General features: G+C 35.7%; 1 protein-coding gene across 8 annotated transcripts in view; it reads right to left on the bottom strand.

The window, feature by feature from the left end:
• Nucleotides 1–2,321: 2,321 nt before the first annotated feature.
• KLHL28 (kelch like family member 28) overlaps nucleotides 2,322–24,329 on the bottom strand; it is a 35,481-nt gene continuing 13,473 nt past the window's right edge. For 6 of the 8 annotated variants that reach the window (XM_015544491.2, XM_007097533.3, XM_007097534.3 and 3 more), the window contains 4 exons: nucleotides 19,424–20,322; nucleotides 10,576–11,019; nucleotides 8,430–8,638; nucleotides 2,322–6,873 (listed from right to left, as the gene is read on the bottom strand). In XM_015544491.2, coding sequence (XP_015399977.1) covers nucleotides 6,710–6,873; nucleotides 8,430–8,638; nucleotides 10,576–11,019; nucleotides 19,424–20,322 — 1,716 coding nt within the window. In that variant the 3' untranslated portion in view covers nucleotides 2,322–6,709. Of the gene's footprint in view, nucleotides 6,874–8,429; nucleotides 8,639–10,575; nucleotides 11,020–19,423; nucleotides 20,323–20,954; nucleotides 21,414–23,531; nucleotides 23,632–24,329 lie in introns of those variants that run through there. The other 2 variants (XM_042989621.1, XM_015544492.2) reach the window with 2 other exon arrangements.

Here is a 24,329-nt window from a genome sequence, read left to right on the forward strand (position 1 = left end):
GTCTCCTTCTCTCTCTACCCCTCCCCCACTTGTGCTCTGTCTCTATCAAAAATAAATGTAAAAAAAAAAAAAAAAAAGAAAAAATAATGGATCTGGCAGTAGTTGTTAGTTGTTAATAGCTGCAAAAAACAATCAAGTGAAGAATTTGATGGGGAACTTGATAATGGAGGGGTCAGGTTGACAAGGACTAAATGAAAGCCATGATTAACGTTAGCATCACTAATAGTGGGATAACCAGACATAATGTACCTCAGATGCAATGTAATAGGAAGAATACGCAGCATCAACTACACTTAGCAAAAAAAAAAAAAAAAAAAAAAAAAGAAGGGAAAGAAGGGAGGAAGGGTGGGAGGAAGGGAGAAGGGAGGAAGGAAGGTATGGAAGGGGGAAGAAAAAAAATTTAATCAAGACTCTATGGTCAACTATGAGAAATTTGAAGACTAAGACAATAGCTAAACAATACCACAAAAAGCAATTAGCCAAATCTAGAATGTGGGACAAGCTACTAGACAAATGATCTCATTTGTTCACAAGTATATGGCATGAAAAGGGAGAGTGGCACAGTGACTGGTAGAGGTTGAAAGGGACTCAGAGCTAACAGTCAAACGCAAAGTACAAACCTTCTTTAGATCCTGCCTCAACCGACAACAACAAAAAAATCAGATCAGGGAAATCTGAATATAGATTGTGTACTAAGTATTACAGCAGTATTAAATTTTTAAGTGAGATTATTATCAATGTAATTGCTTAGAGAATGAAAATTTTAAGTGTCCACTATCATTTAGAGATGCAGTCTAAGTTCTTTATCAGTCATATTGCATGTCTGGGATTCTCTTTAAAAATATTCCAGAAAAAAAAAAAGGGGGCAGGGTGAATAGATGAAGATTAGCAAAATTAATTACTAAAAGGTTAATTTTTGAAGCTGGGTGATGGGTATATGGAGGTTCCATTAGTATTAAAAATGAAAAAAAGGAAGCCTGGAAAACACATTAAAACTCACAAAGTATTCTATCTTATCACAGAACTTCCTTTTATGCCTAGTCTTAAGAGTTTGGACTCTTCATTGTAATAGCTTTTTGCATCCCGTTATGAGCCTATCATACAATCCACTCATCACAGTCTTCCAAATTAAAGTTGAAACTTCTACTCCCATTACTGCTCTAGCCCCAACTAAGAGAACCATCCAGTAATTTTATGAAAGAACACAAGAGGTACAGCTTGAGCTTTGCCAGGATATCACTGTCTTCTATTTTCTCTCTCTGGGGGGAAAAATTAGGTGTATTTTTAATTCCTCAAGTAGATTGAAGAATATGGCTTTACTCCTTTGTGCTATCATGTCTTACACATACTAAGCTTTTAATAACTGTCTGCTGACAGATTTTGCAATGACTTCTGGGTAATACGAAAGCTATCTGTGCAGGTCTTAGACATCACAAACCAAAATTCAAATGCATCAATTCAGTCAAGAAATCTTAATTTCAGTATTTTAATAGGTACTCCTAAAGTGCTTATTTGCATATTTTGTCATCTATAATAAATACCTGAGTATATATGTTAAGTTTCTACTTAAACTCTAGGAGTTGCCCTGTTAAGAATGCAGTTCACGGATGGTTAGCTGATATTTTAACCAGGAAACCTATATTCAAGGCAGCTACAAATACTTCGGTTATCCATAATTTGACCAACATCCAATGTTTTGCTCATTAGTGTATTAAATGTCAGGGACATTATTGGGGAATAGTGGTTCACAGAATAACATGAAATCAAAAAGTTGTTCCTATTGGTGAAGTTAACAGTTTCAAGATATATGGATTGCCTAAATATATGAGATATTTCCAATCCTTGCATGGACAGGTTATCTGAATCCATTCAGGCCTATAGTTTACAAATTCCTTAAAGATGGCACCTGGGGCTTAATCCCTTGTTTACAGAGCCTTCCCCGTAGGAGCACTGCTGGTTACCTGATGCTGGCCATAAACGTAACAGAATCCTCTGCAATGTTGCCTTGTCTGCCTCAAGTAAACCCCTTACAAGGCAAGTTAAGGAATCTAAAAGGAGAGAAAGCTGGGACTGCATGGAACTTATAGACTGAACTCTTGTGCTGGCTTTGCTAAAGAATGCTTCTTTAATAAGTGTCTGAGCATGTGGCAGAATTTAGCACGACACGTTTCCATTATAATCTCGTAATGAGGTTGTAAAAGATTAGCTATCCCATACCCACCTCAACTTTTGTGGCCACTACCTGCCTACCAACAAGCATCTAAAAGTTGAGAACGACAAAGTCAGCTTGGGTCAGTTCAAAACATTTGACGCATATGAAGTCATGTTTCTCAAATTTATTTTAAACATTTCACATTAAATGAAATTTAACCATAGTCATTACAGAGCATCACCACAACAGTACACACAAAGAACTTTTAAAATAAAAGACAAAAGAATACAGCCTTCAACAAGTTAAATGCCACTTTACCATGTAAACAAAAATAAAACCCTGATGCTAAAAAGATACATATTCAGAGGTAAGATACATTTACAAAAACATTTAAACATTAACATAATCCACAACTACATCACATTCTTTGCAAGAGAGTACAAATATTAGTACTCTACATCTACAAAATTTCAGAATCCCGTTAAAATCAAAACCATCTCTGGTTTATGATACAGCACAATTCATAAGGCAAAAATAGAGGCATTATCATCCAGTTCTTTAATTTCACTTGTATTTTAAGGCAAACTTGGAACTTTTTGCTTATTATTTTAAAATAAACGGGACTTACACATGATAAGTTGACAAAATTAATAATAAATTATCTCTAGTTAAATATGTATAATATAAAAGACATATGGATAACAATTTTTCTCTCTACAGAGATGTAAACTGGATTTTTATTGACTCCATATTCACACCAGTAAGAAAACTTGTAAACCTATAGTATTTGAAACTTAATGTATTTTTTACTCTTTTCAAATGTCTATCAACACTGAATTAATATACTGTAAGTGAAAATCCAATATGTATCCAGCCACAGAATAAATGTATCTAATTAAACCAGGTCTAATTAAAGTGCTGTTTTACAAAGGAAAGAAAAAAAAAGATTAAGAAGTAGAACTGGATGTTAACTTGACATGTGACATCTTCTAATTTCTTTATTTTCAGACTACAGAGGTTATAGAGGTTATCACAAGTTTATTGAACTTTTAAGCAGTATATTTATTGTAGAATCTGATTTTCCTGAAAATGAGCACTTAGGTGACAATACCAGAAATCTAACACCAAAACTGAAAACAAACACATATACTTCTTCAATGTTAGCCAGAGCCTTGTAATAATAGTAAATAATTTTTTGCAGTTTCTACAATTTTGTTTTTCTAATAGAAAATATATTATCCAATTCCAGGAAGTTTAGAGTTCTATAAACATTAGGTTTTCTATAATTCTTTACATGTCAATAAAACCTAATTGGACACTAATGGACACAAATGTTTATACATAAACTGGGTGTCTAATCACTTCTAGTGATATTGGTTGTAAGGAATTAGATTCATACTTTACCATAATAGTTATTTGGGTACAGGTCTCCCTCCCCATACTTCACTCGTTGAGTGAAAAGCCTGTATCTATTATTTATAATATTTCTAGCCCTGACAGAATCTGGCACAATACCACGTGCATATAGTAGACCCTCCATAATTTGTCAAGCTAGCAAAATAATTTTTCAAAACCTAATGCCATTTTCCTACCATTTGATATCACTTTCTATAGTTTGATATCCATTCATATTTAAAACATTATTAGCAATAACCTATGGAAACATCCTTTGGGCTACATTAAAAATCACTTAAGTTCTATTACTATATTTAACAAAGATTAAATACCCAAACATTCCTATGAGATTAAGTCGTCATAATTATGGAAGGCAATTATCTTCCAGGTGACTAGATAATTTCTATTTCCATTGTCACCTTTTTTTTTCCAAAATATTTCTGGGCAATCTTAAACAGCTTTCTTCCCATTGCCTGAGTATATAAAATTATGTCTAATATCATTTATAAGCAAACACTTTGATGAGTTTTGACATGAAAAACATGTGACTTTAAATTCACAATCTGTCAGCAAAGTATTCATGATGAAACTTCTCAGAAATCCATACGAGAAGGTCTACTGTAAAGTTATCAGTTGTCAGGTTACAATACCTCTGGTTGTTATGGATAGTACCGTAGGTTTGGTAAACCCAAAATTAGTTATTTCAAAAGTTTGGGGTTGTTTTCTTTCTTTTTACAGGTTTTTATAATTTTTTCTCTGGTATACAGTTTCTACTATTGCCCAAGATGTTTCACATTTAGTCTTTAGCAAGATAAAGTTTTGAGTTTTCCAAAACAATGATCAATATATGCCTTTGGTCTAATTTACCAAGTGATTCTATGTTTAATAACAATTTGATAGTGGGGATAACACATGAGTAAAACATTAACATGTATAGTACAGATCTGTTTACAATTAAAATAAATTTCTATTGTCTTTCAAATTCCCTTATCTTCTGGGGATAGAAGATTAAAATAGTATAATAGAATGCATTTAATAATATAAACAGAAAAAAGATTGAGTTCAGAATTTAAAATTAAGTAAGTAATGAAATCTATTTTAAATTGCTTTTCCTTAAATAAAGTCTAGGCCAATCACAATAGTGCACCTTGTTTCTATTCAATAGATTTATTCAAATCAATTAAAAAGTTATTGCTATATATCATTATGTTATTCAAACAAGCAACATAGAAAATACTCAGACTGTCAATTTTATTAGTAACTTCTGTTGAGTTCTTAATTGTAAGAGACTAAAAAATCACTTGCAAGGTTTTATAATCTGTGCAAATATTCATAAAGCATACTACTTACATGATTAAAGGTGATTTTATGTAGTTTTGCACTATGTATTTAAATCTACACTGGCAGTTTATGGAAGAACAAGAAAAACTGCAAATTGCCAGGCAATAGTTTCCAAAAAATAACATATTTGCTAATGAATGAACCTATGTTTTATAATTACAAATGGCTTCTTAACAATAGTTTGGAATATTATGGCACTTAAGAATGCAGTATGAATTTTTTCTTAGAAAACAAATGTACACTGGTTTTGCAGAGACTATAAAGAGATAGCAGGCAGGTTAAAAAAAAAATCAAGGAAAAGAAAACAACACAACTATAGTACCAAAAATACAAGTACCGACATCCTAATAAAATGCAAAGTAATAGGTTCAAGACTGACAGGTATTTACTAAAACATGCTAAAACAAAATGAGCTAACCACTAATTTTAAATAAACTATCACTGGCTATAGCAAACAGTCTTGCTTGTTTCTTTAGTCAAAGTAGAACCAAATTTAGAACCATTACTCAAGTAAACATCGAGTTCCAGTTTTCCTCAGTAACTTTGTAAAATATTCAATTACCTAAGAAGTGTACAAAGTAATGCATAACTGCCTAGTGCTTCATATTTAATGCATATATTTGTTTTTAAGAAGGACATATAATATCTAGCACAAGAAGAAAGAAGATTAAAAAATGCATCTTTCTTTAAATCACTATTCAGGAACCATGAAAAGTATAACAGGCCATTTAGATGACTCTTGGATGTTAACATTAGCATAACTGCTAACACTTTTAATAAGCACAAATGAACCAAGCCAGTAAAAAAAAAAAAAAAAAAAAAAGAAAAAATACTATCAAAACATACTATCATGCATATCTCATACTGAACATTCAAAAGAACATTATAGCCTTGTTATATATCCTACAGTTAGCACCATTTTTATATCTGAACACTTTGAAAAAGCAACCAAAGGTCTTAAAAAACTAAAATGATTATAAGGATATATGAAAAAAAATCAGTATGTACTGAGAATGTAATGAACATTTGTCAAATATTTACATCAACACTGGGAAGCCTGCTGTACTACGGAAATAACAAAAAAACTGAAACTGATATGCTTAACTCTTTCTATCCATGCTTAGTATAGCACAGGTGGGTAGCTAAATCCATCCAGCCTTAACCTGCCCATAGAAAGAAGGCATAAAGAGCAAATATCTGACTTCTTAAAATGAGCCCCCAAATATCATGATAGTAAAAGCATTTGTTCTGCAAACTTCTTATATCCCCATTCCTAAAGCCATTAGTAGGAAGAGTATCCAGATGACTCACTATGGTATATAATTTACAACCCTTAACAGTACCCCCCTCAAAAAAGCAGCCCTTTATTTAAAATGTGAAGCATATGAATTAATATCCAACAGACAGTATCAGCGCTCTGTCTAGTCATTCAATATACTCCAACACTGAAGCATCTCTCATCCTAGGAAATCATGGTGCATATATTAAGTAAGAGGGAGAGCTAAATTTTTTTTTAAGCAGCAAGATTTTCTCCACATGTACACTTATGAACATAAAACGACTCTATCCCAGTATTAGGAGGGAAAAAGTGCACAATTAAATTGGCAAGTTCTTTTTTTTTTTTTTTAAATTATTGATTCACTGTGTAATCAAGAGCAACCAAAGCTACTTTATCAGTTCAGAGTACCCAAGAGAACTTTGAGTCTTCATGCCATTTCAAGTTAATAAGAAAGTAATGTAGCTTTTGGATTTCAGAAAATTGGGCATCCTTTCATGCGGCACAAGGTTCATTACCACACTATTTCCACAAATCCACACTTGTCAAAGTGCAGTTAATCCAAAGTTGCAGCGACAGTATATCATGCCAGCTGAATCCAGCCACGTATCTGAAATAGGGTCATATTTCTGCACAGTATTCAGATAGGAAGACCCTGAGTGACCGCCGACTACATAAAGGTAGTTATCAATTACTGCAGCACCAACTCCTAGGAAAGGTGAGTAAAAAGAGGGAAAAAAACATGTTAACCATGAAGCAGACCTCTCACTAAAAATAAATTTGTATTTTAATGTTTTCTTAAAATACATTCTAATAATCTATTATTAATTATACAAACAATATAGCCATATGTACTTACTGGAAAAAAATCCCTTAACATGAAAGCAAGAGTTCAAGTCTTCCTTCACTTCTCCTCCCTAATCTTATTCTCCCTCTCCTCTACCACAGAAAAATATGAAGAGTATATTATATGTCTTCCCATATGCTTTGTCAATTTATATTTATATATTTTTCAACAAAGCATTCATCTTTATCAGGTTTTTAAATGTCTTCAAATACTTGTTCAAATACATGTTCAAATACTTGTTCAAATACATGTTCAAAAACATGTATTGAACTATATAACTTAGACTTTAAAAATTCTACCGTATACACTGTTTTACACAGTTCTAAACAGAACATGGCTACCTAATGTTTTCTCACATTCTCATTATTTTATGGCTTTCCCTCTTATGCAAGGAAGCATTTCCATCAGCAACTTAAAACTTTCTCCTTAAAATAATATGATTTGAGTTTGGGTTCAAAGATAATTTCCTTCTTTTCCTCAAAGCTGTTTTTGTTTTCTCTGGGAACACTGAAATCCAACCTTTTCTAGATCTTCAAACTCCTTCAGTAGGTGAAAACATTTGAAAGCGAACATATAGACTGATGTACAATAAAAAAAAACAAAAACAAGGGGCGCCTGGGTGGCTCAGTCGGTTAAGCGTCCGACTTCAGCTCAGGTCACAATCTCACGGTCCGTGAGTTCGAGCCCCGCGTCGGGCTCTGGGCTGATGGCTCAGAGCCTGGAGCCTGCTTCCGATTCTGTGTCTCCCTCTCTCTCTGCCCCTCCCCCGTTCATGCTGTCTCTCCCTGTCTCAAAAAATAAATAAACGTTAAAAAAATAAATAAATAAAACCAAAAACAAAATAATGCAAAGATTCTGGGTGTGTGTGTGTAACATAAAAAGATGACACTTGTGGGGCCTGGATGGCTAGTTGGTTAAGCGTCTGATTCTTGATTTTGGCTCAGGACATGATCTCACAGTTCATGAGATTGAGCCCTCCATGAGGCTCTGTGCTGACAGTGAGAGGCCTACTTGGGATTCTGTCTCTCCTTCTCTCTCTGCCCCTGCCCCACTCGCTTGTGCTCACTCTCTTTCTTGCTCACTCTCTCTCAAAATAAATATTAAATAAACATTTTTAAAAAGATGACATTTGTTGTATGGACAGAGGAGTTTCTGTAAGATACATTCTATTCCCACCATTTCTAAAAATGTGTTCTCCCAACTATAAGAAATGATAATATGCACAATGGCATATTAAAATCACAGTTAAAGAAATCTATTTAATTTTGTTGAATCATTTGTCTCTCGAGTCAAGCAGAGAAGTTTTTTTTTGGCTGGACAAGTAATACTCTTACTATTCCAAGGACCTATTATTATTCTAAGAACATCACTTCTATAAGAGATATTACCCTACATGTTTAGATATCAGTTATTATTACCTGTTCTGGGTTCTTTCATTGGTCTACACACAGTCCATTGATTTTGATGAGGGTCATATCTTTCAATGCTTGACAAATGTGAGACACCATTATGTCCACCCACCACAAAAATAAAGCCTAGCATGACACCCACACCAAAGTGAATCCTTTTATCTGCCATAGATGCAACCATCTCCCAGGAGTCCTTACTTGGATCATAACGCTCCACACTGCAAATATTCACAAAAGAAAGAATTAATTCACATATTCTTTGTGCCACTCTTCCTACCAAAACAAAATTAAAACCTACCATAGTTTTAAAAGTGCAAAAAGTCAAATAAAACAAGAGTAGTTTGTCCTAAATGTTTACTTTTTGCTGATAAAATTTCAGGGATAAAAGCTTACCTTGTGAACTGAGAGCAAAAATAACAATACGTTATTCCCTTATATCATACAAGCAGCAAGATGTATTAAGGACATGGAGCTTTTGGAGTTAGAAAACCTTGGTTCAAGTACTAATGCTGTCTACTTAGGGTTAAATGAACTGAAGCTCTAACACTCTGGGTATGTGTAATCCTGGATAAGCCATTTCCTCTCACCTGCAAAAATGGGGATAATCTAACCTCAAAGGATTCATGTAAGAATAAAGTCAAATGCGTATGTATGTTTTGAAAAGACTCTGAACATCCCAAATTATAGATGTTTTCTAAGGACACTAAGGATCTTTCAAAGAGCTAAGGAAAAGGGAAGATGAAAAAAAAAGGAAAGGAGAGGAATTTTTTGTCTTACAGAATTCATGGTTTACTGTAAAGTAAACACTGCAGTAACTTCAGAGTGATTTAGGAGAATTCAGGGATTTAAGTAAAGTCTGCATTCCAGATAACACTTGGCATTTCCAAGCTGCATTATGGATATCCAAAGCAAATCAGAATTTCCAAAACAAGCTTCCTAGAAAATCCCAGAAGGCCTCTAAATCTGTGATTTGCCCTGAAGGGCACAAAGGCAGGCTTGTTGAGCTCCTTCTGGTCCTAACCTAACTTCTCAAGAAAGCCTGAAGCATTTGAGAGTCGGTAGCATAATTCTGGAGTTCAGAACAGAGACCAGACTGTAGACTGACTAGAATATAGACTAAAGTATAAATATTTCTGAAAGAACACCAGAATAAAAGCCATTAGAGCACAATTACTGGACAAGAAGAGTTGATAAACTTAACAACTTAAACTTGAAGATCATTACTTCCCAATAGAATACTCAACCATTTATCTTATAAATTTCTGCCAGCACATTTTCAAAGATTAAAATGCATGTCTGTGCCCCAAAGACTTTTCCTTCAAATAAAGGCGCAATAAAATGGAAGAATACTTTAGCTTACAAAGAAATAAAAATTTATAGATGAAATGCTGTTGTGCCCCTACTTACGCAGTTAACAAACCACAACATACTCTTTCATCAAATGCTCACAATCAATAAAACATACACCACTCTAGTTACTATCAGAGATAAAATCTCTAGAACATCAATTTTCAACAACAGTTCAGAATTATGATTAATTTTCCATATAAGCAGTCACTTTATGCTTTTATTTTTCTTGTATATTTTTCTCCTTTATTCAGAGAATACTACAAAATACAGAAATTGCAAATTCGGACTCCAGCAGAACTCAGGTACATAATGATACACACATGATTATAGAGTAAGAATCCAAAAAGGAATATTTAAATAAGGCTTTATATATGTTTATGATGTACTATAATATATAAGCATATAGAAATTACATTTTTCACTTTTTATTCTGTTAAGCAATGCAATAACAGACCATTTATACACACACATGCATATTTATATATATTCAGCACTCAAAATCTAAAGTTGTCCAACTTCATCTTATTTTCAGATTTCTGAATTTTAAAATCTAGCCCAATTATATTAAATGAATGAATGTAAAATCTTATAAGAGGGATTTCTTAGGTCTATATTAAATCATCATGTAAAACAATTACAATTATACTAGTGGAGCAGATTAAATTTCCCAAATGCCTAACAATATTACTTTGAAAATTAAAAAAGGAAGTTCATTCATATATACAAGTTGTGTATGAATCATTATTAACGATACTTAAAAAAAAAAAAAATCTACAAGCATATACAACTTCATTAGGTTAAATACCTGTTCATGTGGGCAGGACCATACCCACCAATGGCATATATCATTCCATCCAACACAGCTGCAGCAAAACAACTTCTTGTTGTAGTCATTGGTGCCACATGTTGCCATTTTCTTAATTTAGGAATATACTTCTCTACAGATTGTAAGTAAGATTGTCCATCATAACCACCTAATGCATAAAGTTCTCCTGCAAGTACTACTACTCCAAGGGTACTTCGGCTCTCATTCATTCTCTCGAGAGAAGTCCAGGTATTTGTATCAGGATTCCAGCATTCTACTGAATTTTCATGTTTTCTGATAGTGATGCCAGGACGCACATTAGTTTCAATACCACCTATAACATACACTTTTTGGTCTAAAACACATATTCCAAATTCATAGCGAGGAATGTTTAGGGGTGCCAAACCAATCCAAGAGTCATTCTGAGGAAAGTACATCTCCACACTAAAGAATAAGCAGAAAAAATTAAATTTTAAAAATCAAAATGGCTCAAAAACAAAAATGTTTAAACTCTTTAATAATCAGGGACGTGCAAATTGAAACAACAAACCATGACACACTTTCCAGACTGGCCAAAATTAAAGTCAGATAATAGTAACTGTGGGCAAGAATGTGAGCGAGAAATGCATACTCTGTTGGTTAGCGTGTAAACAGGTTAAACTATGCTGGAAAACAATTTTACATTACCGGGTAAAATTGAAGATACACAAATGCTCTGACTCAGCAATTTCATTCATATGGATCTACGCTACTGAATGCCTGTTATAGCCAGTTTTGCACCCGGACATATGTACAGAAATGTTTACAGCAGCACAGCACAATCATCCATCAAAAGGAGAATGGATAATTAAGATGTGGTATATCCACCCTATGACTGAATAACTCCACTCCTAGATATATACCCAAGAGAAATACACACATGTATATATATGACGTTCATACCAGCGTAACAGTCAACAAATGGAAACAATTCAAATGTTCATCAACCATAAAACAGATAAATTGTGGCATATCAGAGAATACAACAATGAAAATAAGTTATAGGTATGTGTAACAGGAATGCATCTTACACATAAATAATGTCATGGGAAAGAAGTCCAATTCAAAAGGATACATTCTGTATAGTTTCATTTATAACAAGTTCAAAAACATTTCTAATTTCTGGATTAGAAATGAGGATAGTGGTTACCTTTAGGGAGGGCAAACTCCAGGGTGGTTTCTGGTGTCGATCATATTCTTTCTTGAACTGGTTTGTGACATTCACTTTGTGACAGCTCAGTGAGCTGTTTGCTAGGGAATCTGTGCACTTTTCTGTATGTATGTAACACTTTACCTAATTTTTATATTTAACATGTTCATTGCAGAAAGAAAATATATTATATCCATATACTGTAATACCATACACCAATGAAACTAAGTGAACTACTGCTTCGTGCAATCTCACAGGTGAATTTCATAAATTTACTATTTAGTGAGAAAACACATCTCTGAAGAATATATATGCTGCATTTAGATAAAAATGTGTAAAACCTAATGCTATATTGGGGCACATAAATATGTAGCAAAATTACAATGCAAGGCAAGGAAATATACAGAAAATTCAAAACGGTGGTTATTTCTAGGGGAAGAAAGGAGATGCACCAAGGAGGGACAGGAGGGACACAAGGGAATTTAAAGGTATTGTTAACAGTCTATTTCTTAAGCTGGCTGATAGGTACTTGGGTTTTTATTCTTTATATCCTGCATGCTTATTATATATGGCCTCTTGCAAGTATACACATTTCATTTCAATGCCTCCAAACTCAATAGTGCAATGGCATAAAAATATGTTTTCTATTTAGTATGACCAAAGAACATTCATTCATTCAACAGTCATTGAATGCCTATATACAGTTTTGTTATATTGTTTGTTTTAAAAATATGAACTTGTTCCAATGAGAATGATACATCAGGGAATTATTTGACCTTAATGAGAGAAGTTTCAGTGGGGTGGTGTGGCCAAGTCTTGACTGGAGTGGTTCAAGAGAGAATGGGAGGTGAAGTGAAAACAGTGGATATCAACAACTTTTCTAAGGATTTTACTATAAAGAGTAAAACAGACACGAAGCAGTTACAAGGACGAGCAGAGAAAGACCATGGAATTCAGGGAAGATTGATTTAATCTGGGAACTTAAACCAAAGCATGTCTGCATGCTGATGGCAATGATGCAGTACAACGGGAGAAGGCGATGTAAGAGAGAGAGAGGGGATACATGCAAGAGCAGAGTCCTTATGTAGAGGAGAGGAATGGAAGCTAGTAAGTAGAGAAATGGAGGGAATGGTCTTAGAAGTAACTTGGTGGATCTGGAGATCAGAAAATGAGGTAGTTCTCTTCTGATTGCTTGTATCTTCTCAGTAGAGTAAGAGATAAAAGTCATGAGCTGAGAGTTGGAAGGTGAGGGTTGGGGGGTTTGGATGTTTTCATGCAGAGAAGAGAAGGTATAAAACAGTCCTCGAAGGGAGTGAAAGAGTAAACTGGTTAGGGAAAGTAAAGGGGTTGCTGAGAGTGCTAAGGGCCCCAAGTGACACAACTTAAGATGGGTATTATGTGTGCTTCACTGCTCAGGTGCAGCCAGGGCGTAAGTAGAGAACTAATTTTAACTAGATGAGTATGATGGAAGGAAAGAAGGGCAAGGGAGCCATGAGTGTATTCAAAGGATGATGACAATGATGTTCCTGGAATCTAAGCTGGGTAAGGAGTGAAGTTGAGGACACTTAGTGATTGGTGAGCAATAAAGTTTTCTGATTATAGGGCCAAAGGATTAAAAGTCTTGAGGTGACAAAAAGTAATTGCAGTAGATGTACTGAAATAAATAAGCTGGCAAGAAATAAATAAGCTGGCTAGTCAGAGACTGGAATGTGTGAAACCAAGATTTTGAAAGTTTGAAGTCACTGGTAATGACAAAGTTGAAAGGATGATCATGAGAATAGGTGCCGAAGGTAAGGCAGAAAAGACTGTTAGAAGTGAGATCAAGGAGAGAGGCAAAGTTGTTGAATAACTGTGGATCATACTACGGGGATGATGAAATCAACAAGAATGTAAGCCAGCTATAAAAATCTTTACTAAATGTAGTTACTAAAGGGACAGCAGATGTTGACAATAAGAAGGGATATCGAATGATATCACCCAATGGCAAACACTTGGAATGAGTTGAGGTTTTTGAGAGAAGGGAAATGAAAAAAAATTGGATATGAGGAACAAAGAAAACACTTACTCAACCTTTAGGACCTGTGATACACGAGGTATGGGAAAACAAAACGGTTTTGAGAGGGCTCTGGCAAAAACAGTATCCGTAAGCATCAGTCATATTTCAGAGTAAGAAGTTAAAAATAAAGATTTTTCTTATGATTGAACATGAATTCTATAGGACATGGCAGACAGCTCTGAGGAGTCAAAAAAAAGAGGGCTGGGCAATAAAGTTAAATTAGATGATATACAGAACCTACAATAACGGTGCAATAAAAATTCTATTTGGGTTATGTGCCAGGTTCCTAGCAGAGAGCTCCTAAACTTAATTTCCTGAGTGATAAGAATATCTTTTGTTTTTTATAATGAGCCCCTTTCAACCACACTTGAGTTTATGCTACTGAGGTGGCTACAAGTGGCCACCTAGATAGCTTCAGCATGGGAGCGGTAGCCAGAGGTACCAACCATGTAATTAACAGTCTGGAGGTTGAGCTCAATCACCAATGGCCAATGATTTAATCAATCATACCCTTATAACAAAATCTCTATTACATTCCCTAAACAATGGGGTTTAGAGAGCTTCCAGGCTGATGAGTACATTGAAATGCTGGGGGGAAATGGGGTGGGGGTGGGGGTGGTGGAAAAGGTGGTGGGATGCCCAAAGAGGGCATGGAAGTGCTGTTCTTCTCTTCACCACACCTTGCTCAATGTCTCTCTTCCATTTGGTTGTTCCTCAGTTGTATCCTTTGTAATAAGCTGGAAATAGTAAATAAGTACTTTCCGGAGTTCTCTGAGTCATTCTAACAAATTATCAAACTCGAGGGGGGTGTTGTGGGAACCCCTGAATTTTCAGTCCTCCATACAGAACTGTGGGTAGCCTGGGCATCCCCTTTTGTGGCTAGCATCTTAAGTGGGAACAGTCTTCTGAAACTATGCCTTTAAGCAGTGGGGTCTGGGCTGACTCTGGATAGTGTCAGAATGGAATTACTGGACCCACAGTTAGTGTTGGAGAACTGGTGTAAGAAAAAAACCTCTCAATGATAACAAGAGTTCAGCTTTGATGATGGATTTTCAGAGATGATTTTTCTAGGTAAACAGAGATACAAGATATAAAGGCATTAGTTCTTATAATCTTTGAGGACAAATGAATAATTAGTTGTAATGAGAGCTTCTTTGTTGGAATTTGACCTGTAACTTAGAGCACTGAGGTGAGTGATGCCATGAGTGGTGTGGCTAAAAGTCCATATAACATTTAATGTATTTGCATAATTAGTCAAAAACACTTTTAATGTACTGCCATCCTTATGACACCCTGTGTAAATAGAAACAACACTGTTCTCAGAGCTTCCTGAGAACTTCCTTAAGCTACCTACCCAGTCTCCACTTCCCTCTTTTGCAGACCTCCTTCCTTTACTAGTTAAAGGGAAAAACAAGCTACTAGATAGTATCTATCTTAAACCCCTTCTCCTTCTCCCACCCCTCCCCACTCCAGCAAACTTATCCTCATTTCTGGTCTTGGAACATAAAGGAGTTTCTCTTTCTTATACTTAAAACCTACCTTTGCTTTTGGTACCAACCCCTTCCTATCTCCTTTAAACTCTTGCTCCATCAGCAACCATTCCTCTGTCCTGTACCTTTACCTTACCCCTCTTTACTGGCATCTGACAGAAACATACTCATGTCTCTCTCTTCCAGAACAAAATAAACAAAAACTTCTCTTGACTCTATCATTGTGCTTGCCTTACCTCTCTCAACTCAGCCAAGATTGGTAAGTCTTCACAGTTTATTTCCTTATTTTTTAAACACAGCTCAATCTGCTATGATGTAGCATTTCTACAATTATGCTGAAATCAATCCACCAAAAGTCACAAATGTTCCCCATATAGTCAAGTCTAAGAGCCACTTTTCTATCTTTATCTTTCTGGAACTTTCTTTAGCATTTTACATTTTTAGTCACATTTCTTCCTTCTTGATACATTTAAATTGCTTGGATTTCATGATACTATCCTCTCTTTTTTTTTCCCTCATTTTTAATTTTTTTTTTAAGGCTGTTAAGGCTGACTTTATTTTTTTTTAAAATTCAAGTTAGTCAACATACAGTGTATTCTTGGCCTCAGGAGTAGAACCCAGTGAATCATCCCTTAAATAGGACACCCAGTGCTCATCCCAAAATGTACCCTCCTAATGCCCATCACCCAACCACCCCATCCCCCCACCGACTTCGCCTTCAGCAACCCCTAGTTTGTTTTCTGTATTTAAGAGTTTCTTATGGTTTGTCTCCCTGTTTTTATCTTATTAAAAACAAAAAAATAATGACTATCCTCTCTTGATTCTCTGGCCTCTAAGACTGTTCCTGTTGCCCTCATCTTGATTAGTGTTCCCCAGAGGTTCATTTATGAACCAATCTTTTTTCCTTTCTCTGTTTTTAATGGGCAGAAAGAAGGAACATTTAAGCTAGTCCAGAAGACTTCATGGTTTTAATTTATACCTCTAAATGTTACTACATGCCAATAACTTACCATTTCCAGTTCTGATCTCTTTGTTGAGCTTTGCAATCATGTCCAGCTAGTGGGACATCTTTCACTTGGATATTTAATAGGCACTCCGATCTCAGTGCCTATTAGTTTCCCCTCTAAAATGGCTCCTCTTCCTATATTCTCTCTCTTGGTATACATTTATCTAATATCTAACCAAGAAATCAAACTCATCTTGGCCATCCCCTCATATCCATTCAACTAAATCTTGTCAGTCTCTCTTAAAACATTTTTTAATTAATGCCCCCTTCTCTAACTTTGCTACTTCTACCCTAATTGAGGACCTCATAATCTCTTGCCTACACTTTTATAATAACCTCTTTCCTAATCACTCAGATACTAATCCTGGCCTCTCAATCTTTCTTCATAATGCAGTCAAAATGATCTAATATATGAATCTGATCATTGCACTACCCTTCTTAGTTTTTTGACCCACTTAAGAAAAATCTCTTCATCATGGCACATAATACATTCTTTACTTGGTCCATACTGACCACTGTCTACCACTTGCTGGTTAGACCTTTGAACTTTATTTTATTTTTAATGTTTTTTTTTCTTTTCTTTTTTAAGATTTTATTTTTAAGTAATCTCTACATCCAACATGGGGCTCAGACTTACAACCCCAAATTCAACAGTTGCATGTTCCACTAACTGAGCCAGTCAAGTACTGAGCCAGTCAAGTACCCCTGATCTTCAAACTTTATATTCTGGAATACCAAACAGCTTTTTTTTTTTTTTTTTTTTTAATATTTTAATTATTTATTTATTTTTATTTGAAAGAGAGAGAGAGAGGGAGAGAGCAGGGAAGAGGGGCAGAGAGAGAGAGAGAGAGAGAGAGAGAGAGAGAGAGAGAGAGAATCCCAAGCAGGCTCTATGCTCAGTGTGGAGCCTGATGTGGGGCTCGATCCCCCAACCCTGGGACCATGACCTGAGCCAAAATCAAGAATAAGACACTCAACTGAGTCACCCAAGGGCTCCCTCCAAACAGCTTTCAGTTTTCTGCACACCCTATACTGTCATCCCATTGCACTGGGTCTTTGTATACTTCCTGTGATGTCCCTGCTGTCTTTTGCTTGGGTCTTGCTTAGCCTTCAACACAACTTGGACGTTAACTTCTCCACAATATCTTCCCTAAATCCTCCAAGTGGGATAAATGCCTTTCCTTAACATTTCCATGGGATTATTTTAAACACTGCATTAACACTACATATTACAATTACTTATTTAAATATTTGTCAAATAAATAAATATTTGTCTCCTTAACTAAATTATAAATCTGTTAAAGATCCATTACCCAGCATAGTGTATCTGATGCACTGTGTCTACACTATTTTTGCAGAAATATATTGAATAATTACTTAGATTGATTCCACTGTTTCCATAGTTATAAATCATACTGCAATAATACTAGCTTAGGGCAAATGACATTAAAAATTTTTTTTGACAGATTGTATGATGAAAGATTACTGGGTCTAAACACATCAACAGTTCTTATAACTCTTCAAAAATTTATGTCTATTTTTTAAGTTTATTTTGAGAGAGAGAGAGAAAAGGAGAGGGGGAGAAAGAGAGAGAGACATAGAGAGAGACTGGGTGGCGAAAGGGCAGAGAGAGAGAGGGAGAGAGAAAGAATCCCAAGCAGGCTCCATGCTCAAACTCACGAGCCGTGAGATCATGACCTGAGTCGAAACCAAGAGTCGGAAGCTTAACCAGCTGCACCCTTATGTCTATTATTTTTAATATTTGAGAGACCAAGAGGCAACTGGTCGAGAATTTTTACCAGGTAAATTCACACTTGGAATTTTCTGTCATGACATTTAACTAACATGGTTTACTTTATGCCAATAATTAATGCCTTTAACAATAAGAGTAAATAATTTTTATAGTCACTATAACTAATGTTCTACCTACAGCCCAATCTCTACGATACTAGCTTTAGACTATGCAATTAACTTAATTTTAGACAATTAAAATGCACAGTAAGACTTTTTAAAAGATACAGATATATCAGTTGACACCGCTAAAACATCAAGTTTCCTATCACTGGACAGGAAAAAAAGCAATCTACCAAATTTTTGAAAACGGCCAGAAAGAAATCCATATTATCAAACACGAAAGTTTTCATGAAGCATTCCCATTCAAGGGTAATGCAAAGGTAACATCCTGCTATATTTTCAATACATAAAGGTTACTTGTATAATGCTCTAAATCAGAGGACTTTTGTAAATAAAGGTTTGTTGGAAACCCAGTCACCTCATTTGTTTATGCACGGTCTATGGCTGCACTCACTACAATGGCAGAGCTGAGTAGTTATGACAGACACCATCAGCCCATGAGGGACTTTTGTAAATAAAGTTTTGTTGGAAACCCAGTCACCTCATTTGTTTACGCACTGTCTATGGCTGCATTCACTACAATGGCAGAGCTGAGTAGTTATGACAGACACCATATGGCTGCAAAGTCTAAAATATTTACTATTTGGCTCTTTATAAAAAAAAAAAAATCTGACAACTCCTACTGTAAGTTATTAGAAAAGAAAACACTCTTTACTTCTGTCATTAAAAAATATTCACACCAAAGAAAATAAATATGGAAGCCTATGATTTGTATTGGTATCCTACTTTTTCTTACTTCTTTGGTGGTTCTTCTAATTAATGGTATTCATTCAAACCCACTATAGTCCCCAGTCTGCCCTCATCAAAAATTCCTAGCTCTCCTCTTTAGCATCTTCTGTTATAGTTAGCAATAATAAATCCCTGCTGACCTGGTCAAATAATAACATAAAAAGTTTCACAAATTAAAAGAAAAAAAAAAAAGACATAAAATGGTAGAAAAGTAACCAAAATGGATAAAGTTCGTGCAGAGAGGGCTTCGGGGAAGGTTGTTGTTAATAACTGGGAGTGTTGAAGAGAATGGATGACAATGTGATTGAAACAATCAGGAAAGTGTTTTAGGAAGAATGGAAGAAATAAAAAGAAGCAAAGAAAGCAAATAGTAAAATCAAACTTGTAAAAAATATAGAACATTAGCATACTTAGAGAGCATAAAATCTTTTAGTATCAATCATTTAAGAAAGCTTTCTATTTACCTGTCCAAACAGGCAAATAGTCCAGATTTTCCTCCTACTGCACAAAGTACTTTGGGAGCACAGCGAGGTCGTGTCATCAGGACTGTCTGATGAGAAAGTCTATGTTCAGGCATAAAGTGGTACTTTAGGGCTTCATTCAAAAGATGTTTACAAGTGCGATCATCACGAATAAGATGATTTGCTTCATATAGTCTAGTAAGAAACTTAACACTCAGCAATGGTAATCTCACACTGTTAAGTAGCTGTGCTAAGTATTTCTGACGTTCTTGTACATCATACTTGATCCAAGACTCAAGTGCGTAAAAAACAGTCTCTTCAGTAGCTACGTTCAAACAGTCATTGGAAACAATTTCATCCAAATCAGCATGTGTAAGTTCAAAAAACTCTTCAGTCTGGCAAACGGCTTCAAAATTCTGGCATATGTATTTAGTAGCTGCCAAATAAAGGTCATGACAACCATATGTCTCTGCAAAACGAGAAATTCCAATACAATTACCAGGATCAAGCTGGCTTTCAAGAAATGCACAACATTCTTTTAGGACAAGCTTTATCTGGAGTAGGTTTGCTGCTGGAAGGAGAGATTCAACTGTGTCCTGCGAAATAAAAACAGTCCCGGTATAGGCATACTCCACAATGGCCTGGAGAGCAGTTTCATCAATGCACTGAAACTCAACCTCACTGTTCTCTTTTTCAGAAAGGTTTCCAGTGAACATAGCTTTGAAATATGGGCTGATGCTGGCAAGTACCACTTTGTGAGCATGGATTTTAACATCACCTACTCGAAGAACGATGTCACAGAGTTCGTGATGTTGACGAAGAAGATTCAAGCCCTGCAGAAGTTGTTCAGAATGTAAGTGGGTTAAGTTAGCAAGCATGTAGGTCGGGGATGTGTGGTCCATCTATGGAAAAACAAAAAGCATGAACAGTTATTTCAAAATGATCTTGCTAATATGGTTGATTCCTTTTTCAAATAGTATAAAATTAGCAAAATTTGTTTACTGGTCTGTTTGTTGGTTTTTTAATACTTTGTACTAAATACTAGACAGAAGCTTTTAGAGGTAGAAGGGATATTACCAATCATATAGTTCAACTTCTATATCATAAATATTAGGAAACAGAGGCCCAAAGGTTATGTGTGTGATATGTCCCAAACTGCAAAGGTCTCTTGACAATGGACTTTTGGACTACAACTATGCCAACTCTTCTGTTTCCTTTCATTAAATTCAAGTCTGAGTTACCACTGAGACAAATTACAAATGTGAAAATGCTTAAAGGAAAATGAGTTCTGAAACAATGCTAGTAGGTTTTTGGCTATTTTATCAGGAATAATATCAATGCCTACCAATCTAATCAACAGATGCTTTAGTTGGAAAGAAATTCTATGTTAACACACATTTTAGTCAACAATTCAATAATTACTTTGATAAAGGGTGCTGAATTTAACAAAGCTATTACTATCAACCAATTGAATGACAATAAAAATTAATGTGAGTACAATTTGATGCTCTATAGTGAAGGCAATTAGGCTCACCTACTCATCTACACCATATCTACTCAACTCTTCACCATAACTTTAGATCATATTCAATCAATCTTCTTGCCACTTTGTACGTCTGGAAGATGAACAATAAAAAACAGGAAAAAAGAGACAGAGGAGAATAAAAGAAGAAAAAGAAGCAATAGGGATTGCGGTAAATTGAATAATGGCTCCCAAAAAGATATCCACATCCTAATCCCTGGAACCTTTGAATGGTACTATCTGGCAAAAACAACAACAACACTGCAGTTATAATCAAGGATTTTGAGATGGGGATATTATCTACTGGATTATCCGGGTGGGCCCTAAATGCAACTTGTAAGAAGACTGTAGATTTGACACAGAAAGAAGAAAGAAGGTAATATGACCACAAAGGCAGGGACTGGAATGAGGCAGCCACAAACCAAGTAATAACTGGTAGCCCCCAGAGGCTGGAAGAGGAAAGGAACATATTCTTTCCCTAGAACTTCCAGAGGGAGCATGGTCCTGCCAACACTTTAATTTCAGCACAGTGATAACTAATTTCGGACTGTGGAAGAATAAATTTCTGTTGTTTCTTTAAAAGGTTATTATTTTGAGAGGGAGAGAAAGAGAGTACGAGCAGGGGAGGGGCAGAGAGGGGGTAGGGAGAGAGAGAATTCCAATCAGGCTCCATGCTCTCGGAGCCCGATGAGGAGCTTGCTCCCTCAAACTGTGAGATCATGACCTGAGCCAAAATCAAAGAATTGGATGCTTAACCTAAATCAAAGAGTTGGGCATCCAGGTGCCCCTGAATTTCTGTTGCTGTAAGCAACTGAGTTTGTTGCAACTTGTTACCTAAAAAATTAATACATGGACACTTCAGAATGGATTTTTTTTTAAAAATATATGTGTGTGTGTGTGTGTGTGTATATATATATATATATATTTTTTTTTTTTTTTTTTTTTTTTTTTTGAGAGAGAGAGACAAAGAGAGACAGAGTGTGAGCAGGGAAGAGGGAGAGAGAGAGACAGGGGGACAAACAATCAGCAACAGGCTCCAGGCTCTGAACTCTCAACACAGAGCCTGACACGGGCCTGAACCCAAGAACTGTGAGATCATGACCTGAGCTGAAGTCCAACTCTTAACCGACTGAGCCACCCAGGCATCCTTCTTCAGAATGGATCTTAGCAGCTGCTTAGAAATATGAACTGCTTTGTTCCTATCTCATTCACACTTCAAACATAAGTTATTGGGATAATAAAAAAGTAGAAGATTTGATTCCAATTTTTAAAGAATTACCAAATAAATCAAAACATTCCAAACCAATATCAATACAGGTAGGACTGGGAGAGTATAGCACTTTATTCCTATGCATTTTTAAGTGGAAATATCCAAATATTGAAACTTTTATCTTCATCAAGAACTTCATCATTTCACACTTGTTTCAAATAAATTTTAAATCCATTAACAAATTATGGTAACAGGCCACCTAACAGCTGGTATCATTGACCTCCACTTCTGATCTCTCCAAATAATCCCCCACACATCTAACAGAATAATGCCAGTCATGGTATGAACAAGTCTCAAGAAATTTCTGGAAAAAAAAATTCTGTGTCTTCCAGTAGGTACTTTATTCCAGAACAGAAAATTGGTAAGAAGACAGCAGCCATAGGCATACGGTTAGATCTGGATCTGTTCTTTTACTTACTATAGGATTGACCTTTTAATCTATTTAACTCCCTTTAGTCTCAGTTTACTGGAAAAAATTAGTATTTTGACTAAAAAGTGAAAAATGAACAACAGGAATGGAAAACATACAGAAAACAAGTGAAAAGATTAAAAAGCAGTCTTAAGCTACTTTACATCTAGTTAACTCCTCTCATCTTCATTTTTCTGATCTATAAAATGAAACATTATACCTGAACTATATACCTCACATGGTTTTTGAGGGTCAAATTAGATATTGCACATGAAAACGCAATAAACTTTTAAGAGTTACAAGTACAGGGTATTATGGTGAGGCAACAAAAGGCGAACAGCATCAGGAAATAAAAAGGACCTTGGAAATATAAGATAATGAGTTTTAGTCTGAACTAGGTCACATACTGTTACATGGAATCAATACATTCCTTAATCTAAATATTAATTTTTTCATTCATAAAAGAATACCTCCCTCTACCTGAAAAGGTTATATGAAAATGTTTTCTTAAAGTTGGTTTTTTTTTTTAATGTTTATTTATTTTTGAGAGAGAGGGAGAGACAAAGTGTGAATGGGGAAGAGGCAGAGAGAGAGGAAGACACAGAATCCGAAGCAGGCTCTAGGCCCTGAGCTGTCAGCACAGAGCCCGATGCGGGGCTCCAACTAGTAAACCATGAAATCATGCCCTGAGCTGAATTCGGATACTTAACCAACTGAGCCACCAGGCGCCCATTTTAAATGTAAAGTTCCATACAGTTTGAAGTGCCATGAATATAGCACTTAAGTGCCATTGTATTAAGTTGCTTCTTCCCATATCCTCACTTTCAGTAATTCCCATTCTTTCCACAATAACCTTTCATTCCAATAAAGCTCATGTAATTATTAAAGGGCTATACAAATATTTTCTTACCATATGCCTGATTTTTGTCTATAGGCTTTCTCCTCTCATTTTCTTTTCATCCAATTCAAATTCTCAAAAGGCTGGGTCAAATTTAACTTCATCTGTAAGTCTGTAAACATTTAAGTACTCAATTCCTTTATATGCAATTAATTATATGTGCCGTTTTGTGTAACATAAACAACTCTCTCATTGTCTAAGACTCAACTTTCATTTGTCTTATTTCACAAGGAGAATGTTATTCGGGCTGAAAAGTGCAGAATAAACAGGAAAAGTGAATGGATTCAAAATAAGAAAAAGGGGGTGCCTAGATGGCTCAGTCACTTAAACATCCAACTTTGGCTCAGGTCATGATCTCGCAGTTCGTGGGTTTGAGCCCCACGTTGGGCTCTGCTGCCAGCTCGGAGCCTGGAGCCTGCATTGGATTCTGTGTCTCCCTCTCTCTCTGCCTCTCCCCGCCCCCCACCCCTGCTCGCTCGCTCTCTCTCTCTCTCTCTCTCTCTCTCTCTCTCAAAAATAAAAATTAAAGGGGAGGCTGGGTGGCTCAGTTGGTTGAGCATCTGACTTTAGCTCAGGTCATGATATCTCGCGGTTCATGGGCTCGAGCCCTGGGTTGGGCTCTGTGCTAACAGCTCAGAGCCTAGAGTCTGCTTTGGATTCTGTGTCTCCCTCTCTCTCTCTGCCTCTCCCCCTGCTTGCACTCTGTCTCTGTCTCTCTCTCAAAAATAAATAAATGTTAACAAAAGAAAAAATTAAGAAAAAAAAGCAGAAAAGAAGAGAAGGGATTGAAAAAGGAGATTTAACTAATCA

This window comes from Panthera tigris, chromosome B3 (genome assembly GCF_018350195.1).
Source record: "Panthera tigris isolate Pti1 chromosome B3, P.tigris_Pti1_mat1.1, whole genome shotgun sequence".
NCBI lineage: Eukaryota > Metazoa > Chordata > Mammalia > Carnivora > Felidae > Panthera > Panthera tigris.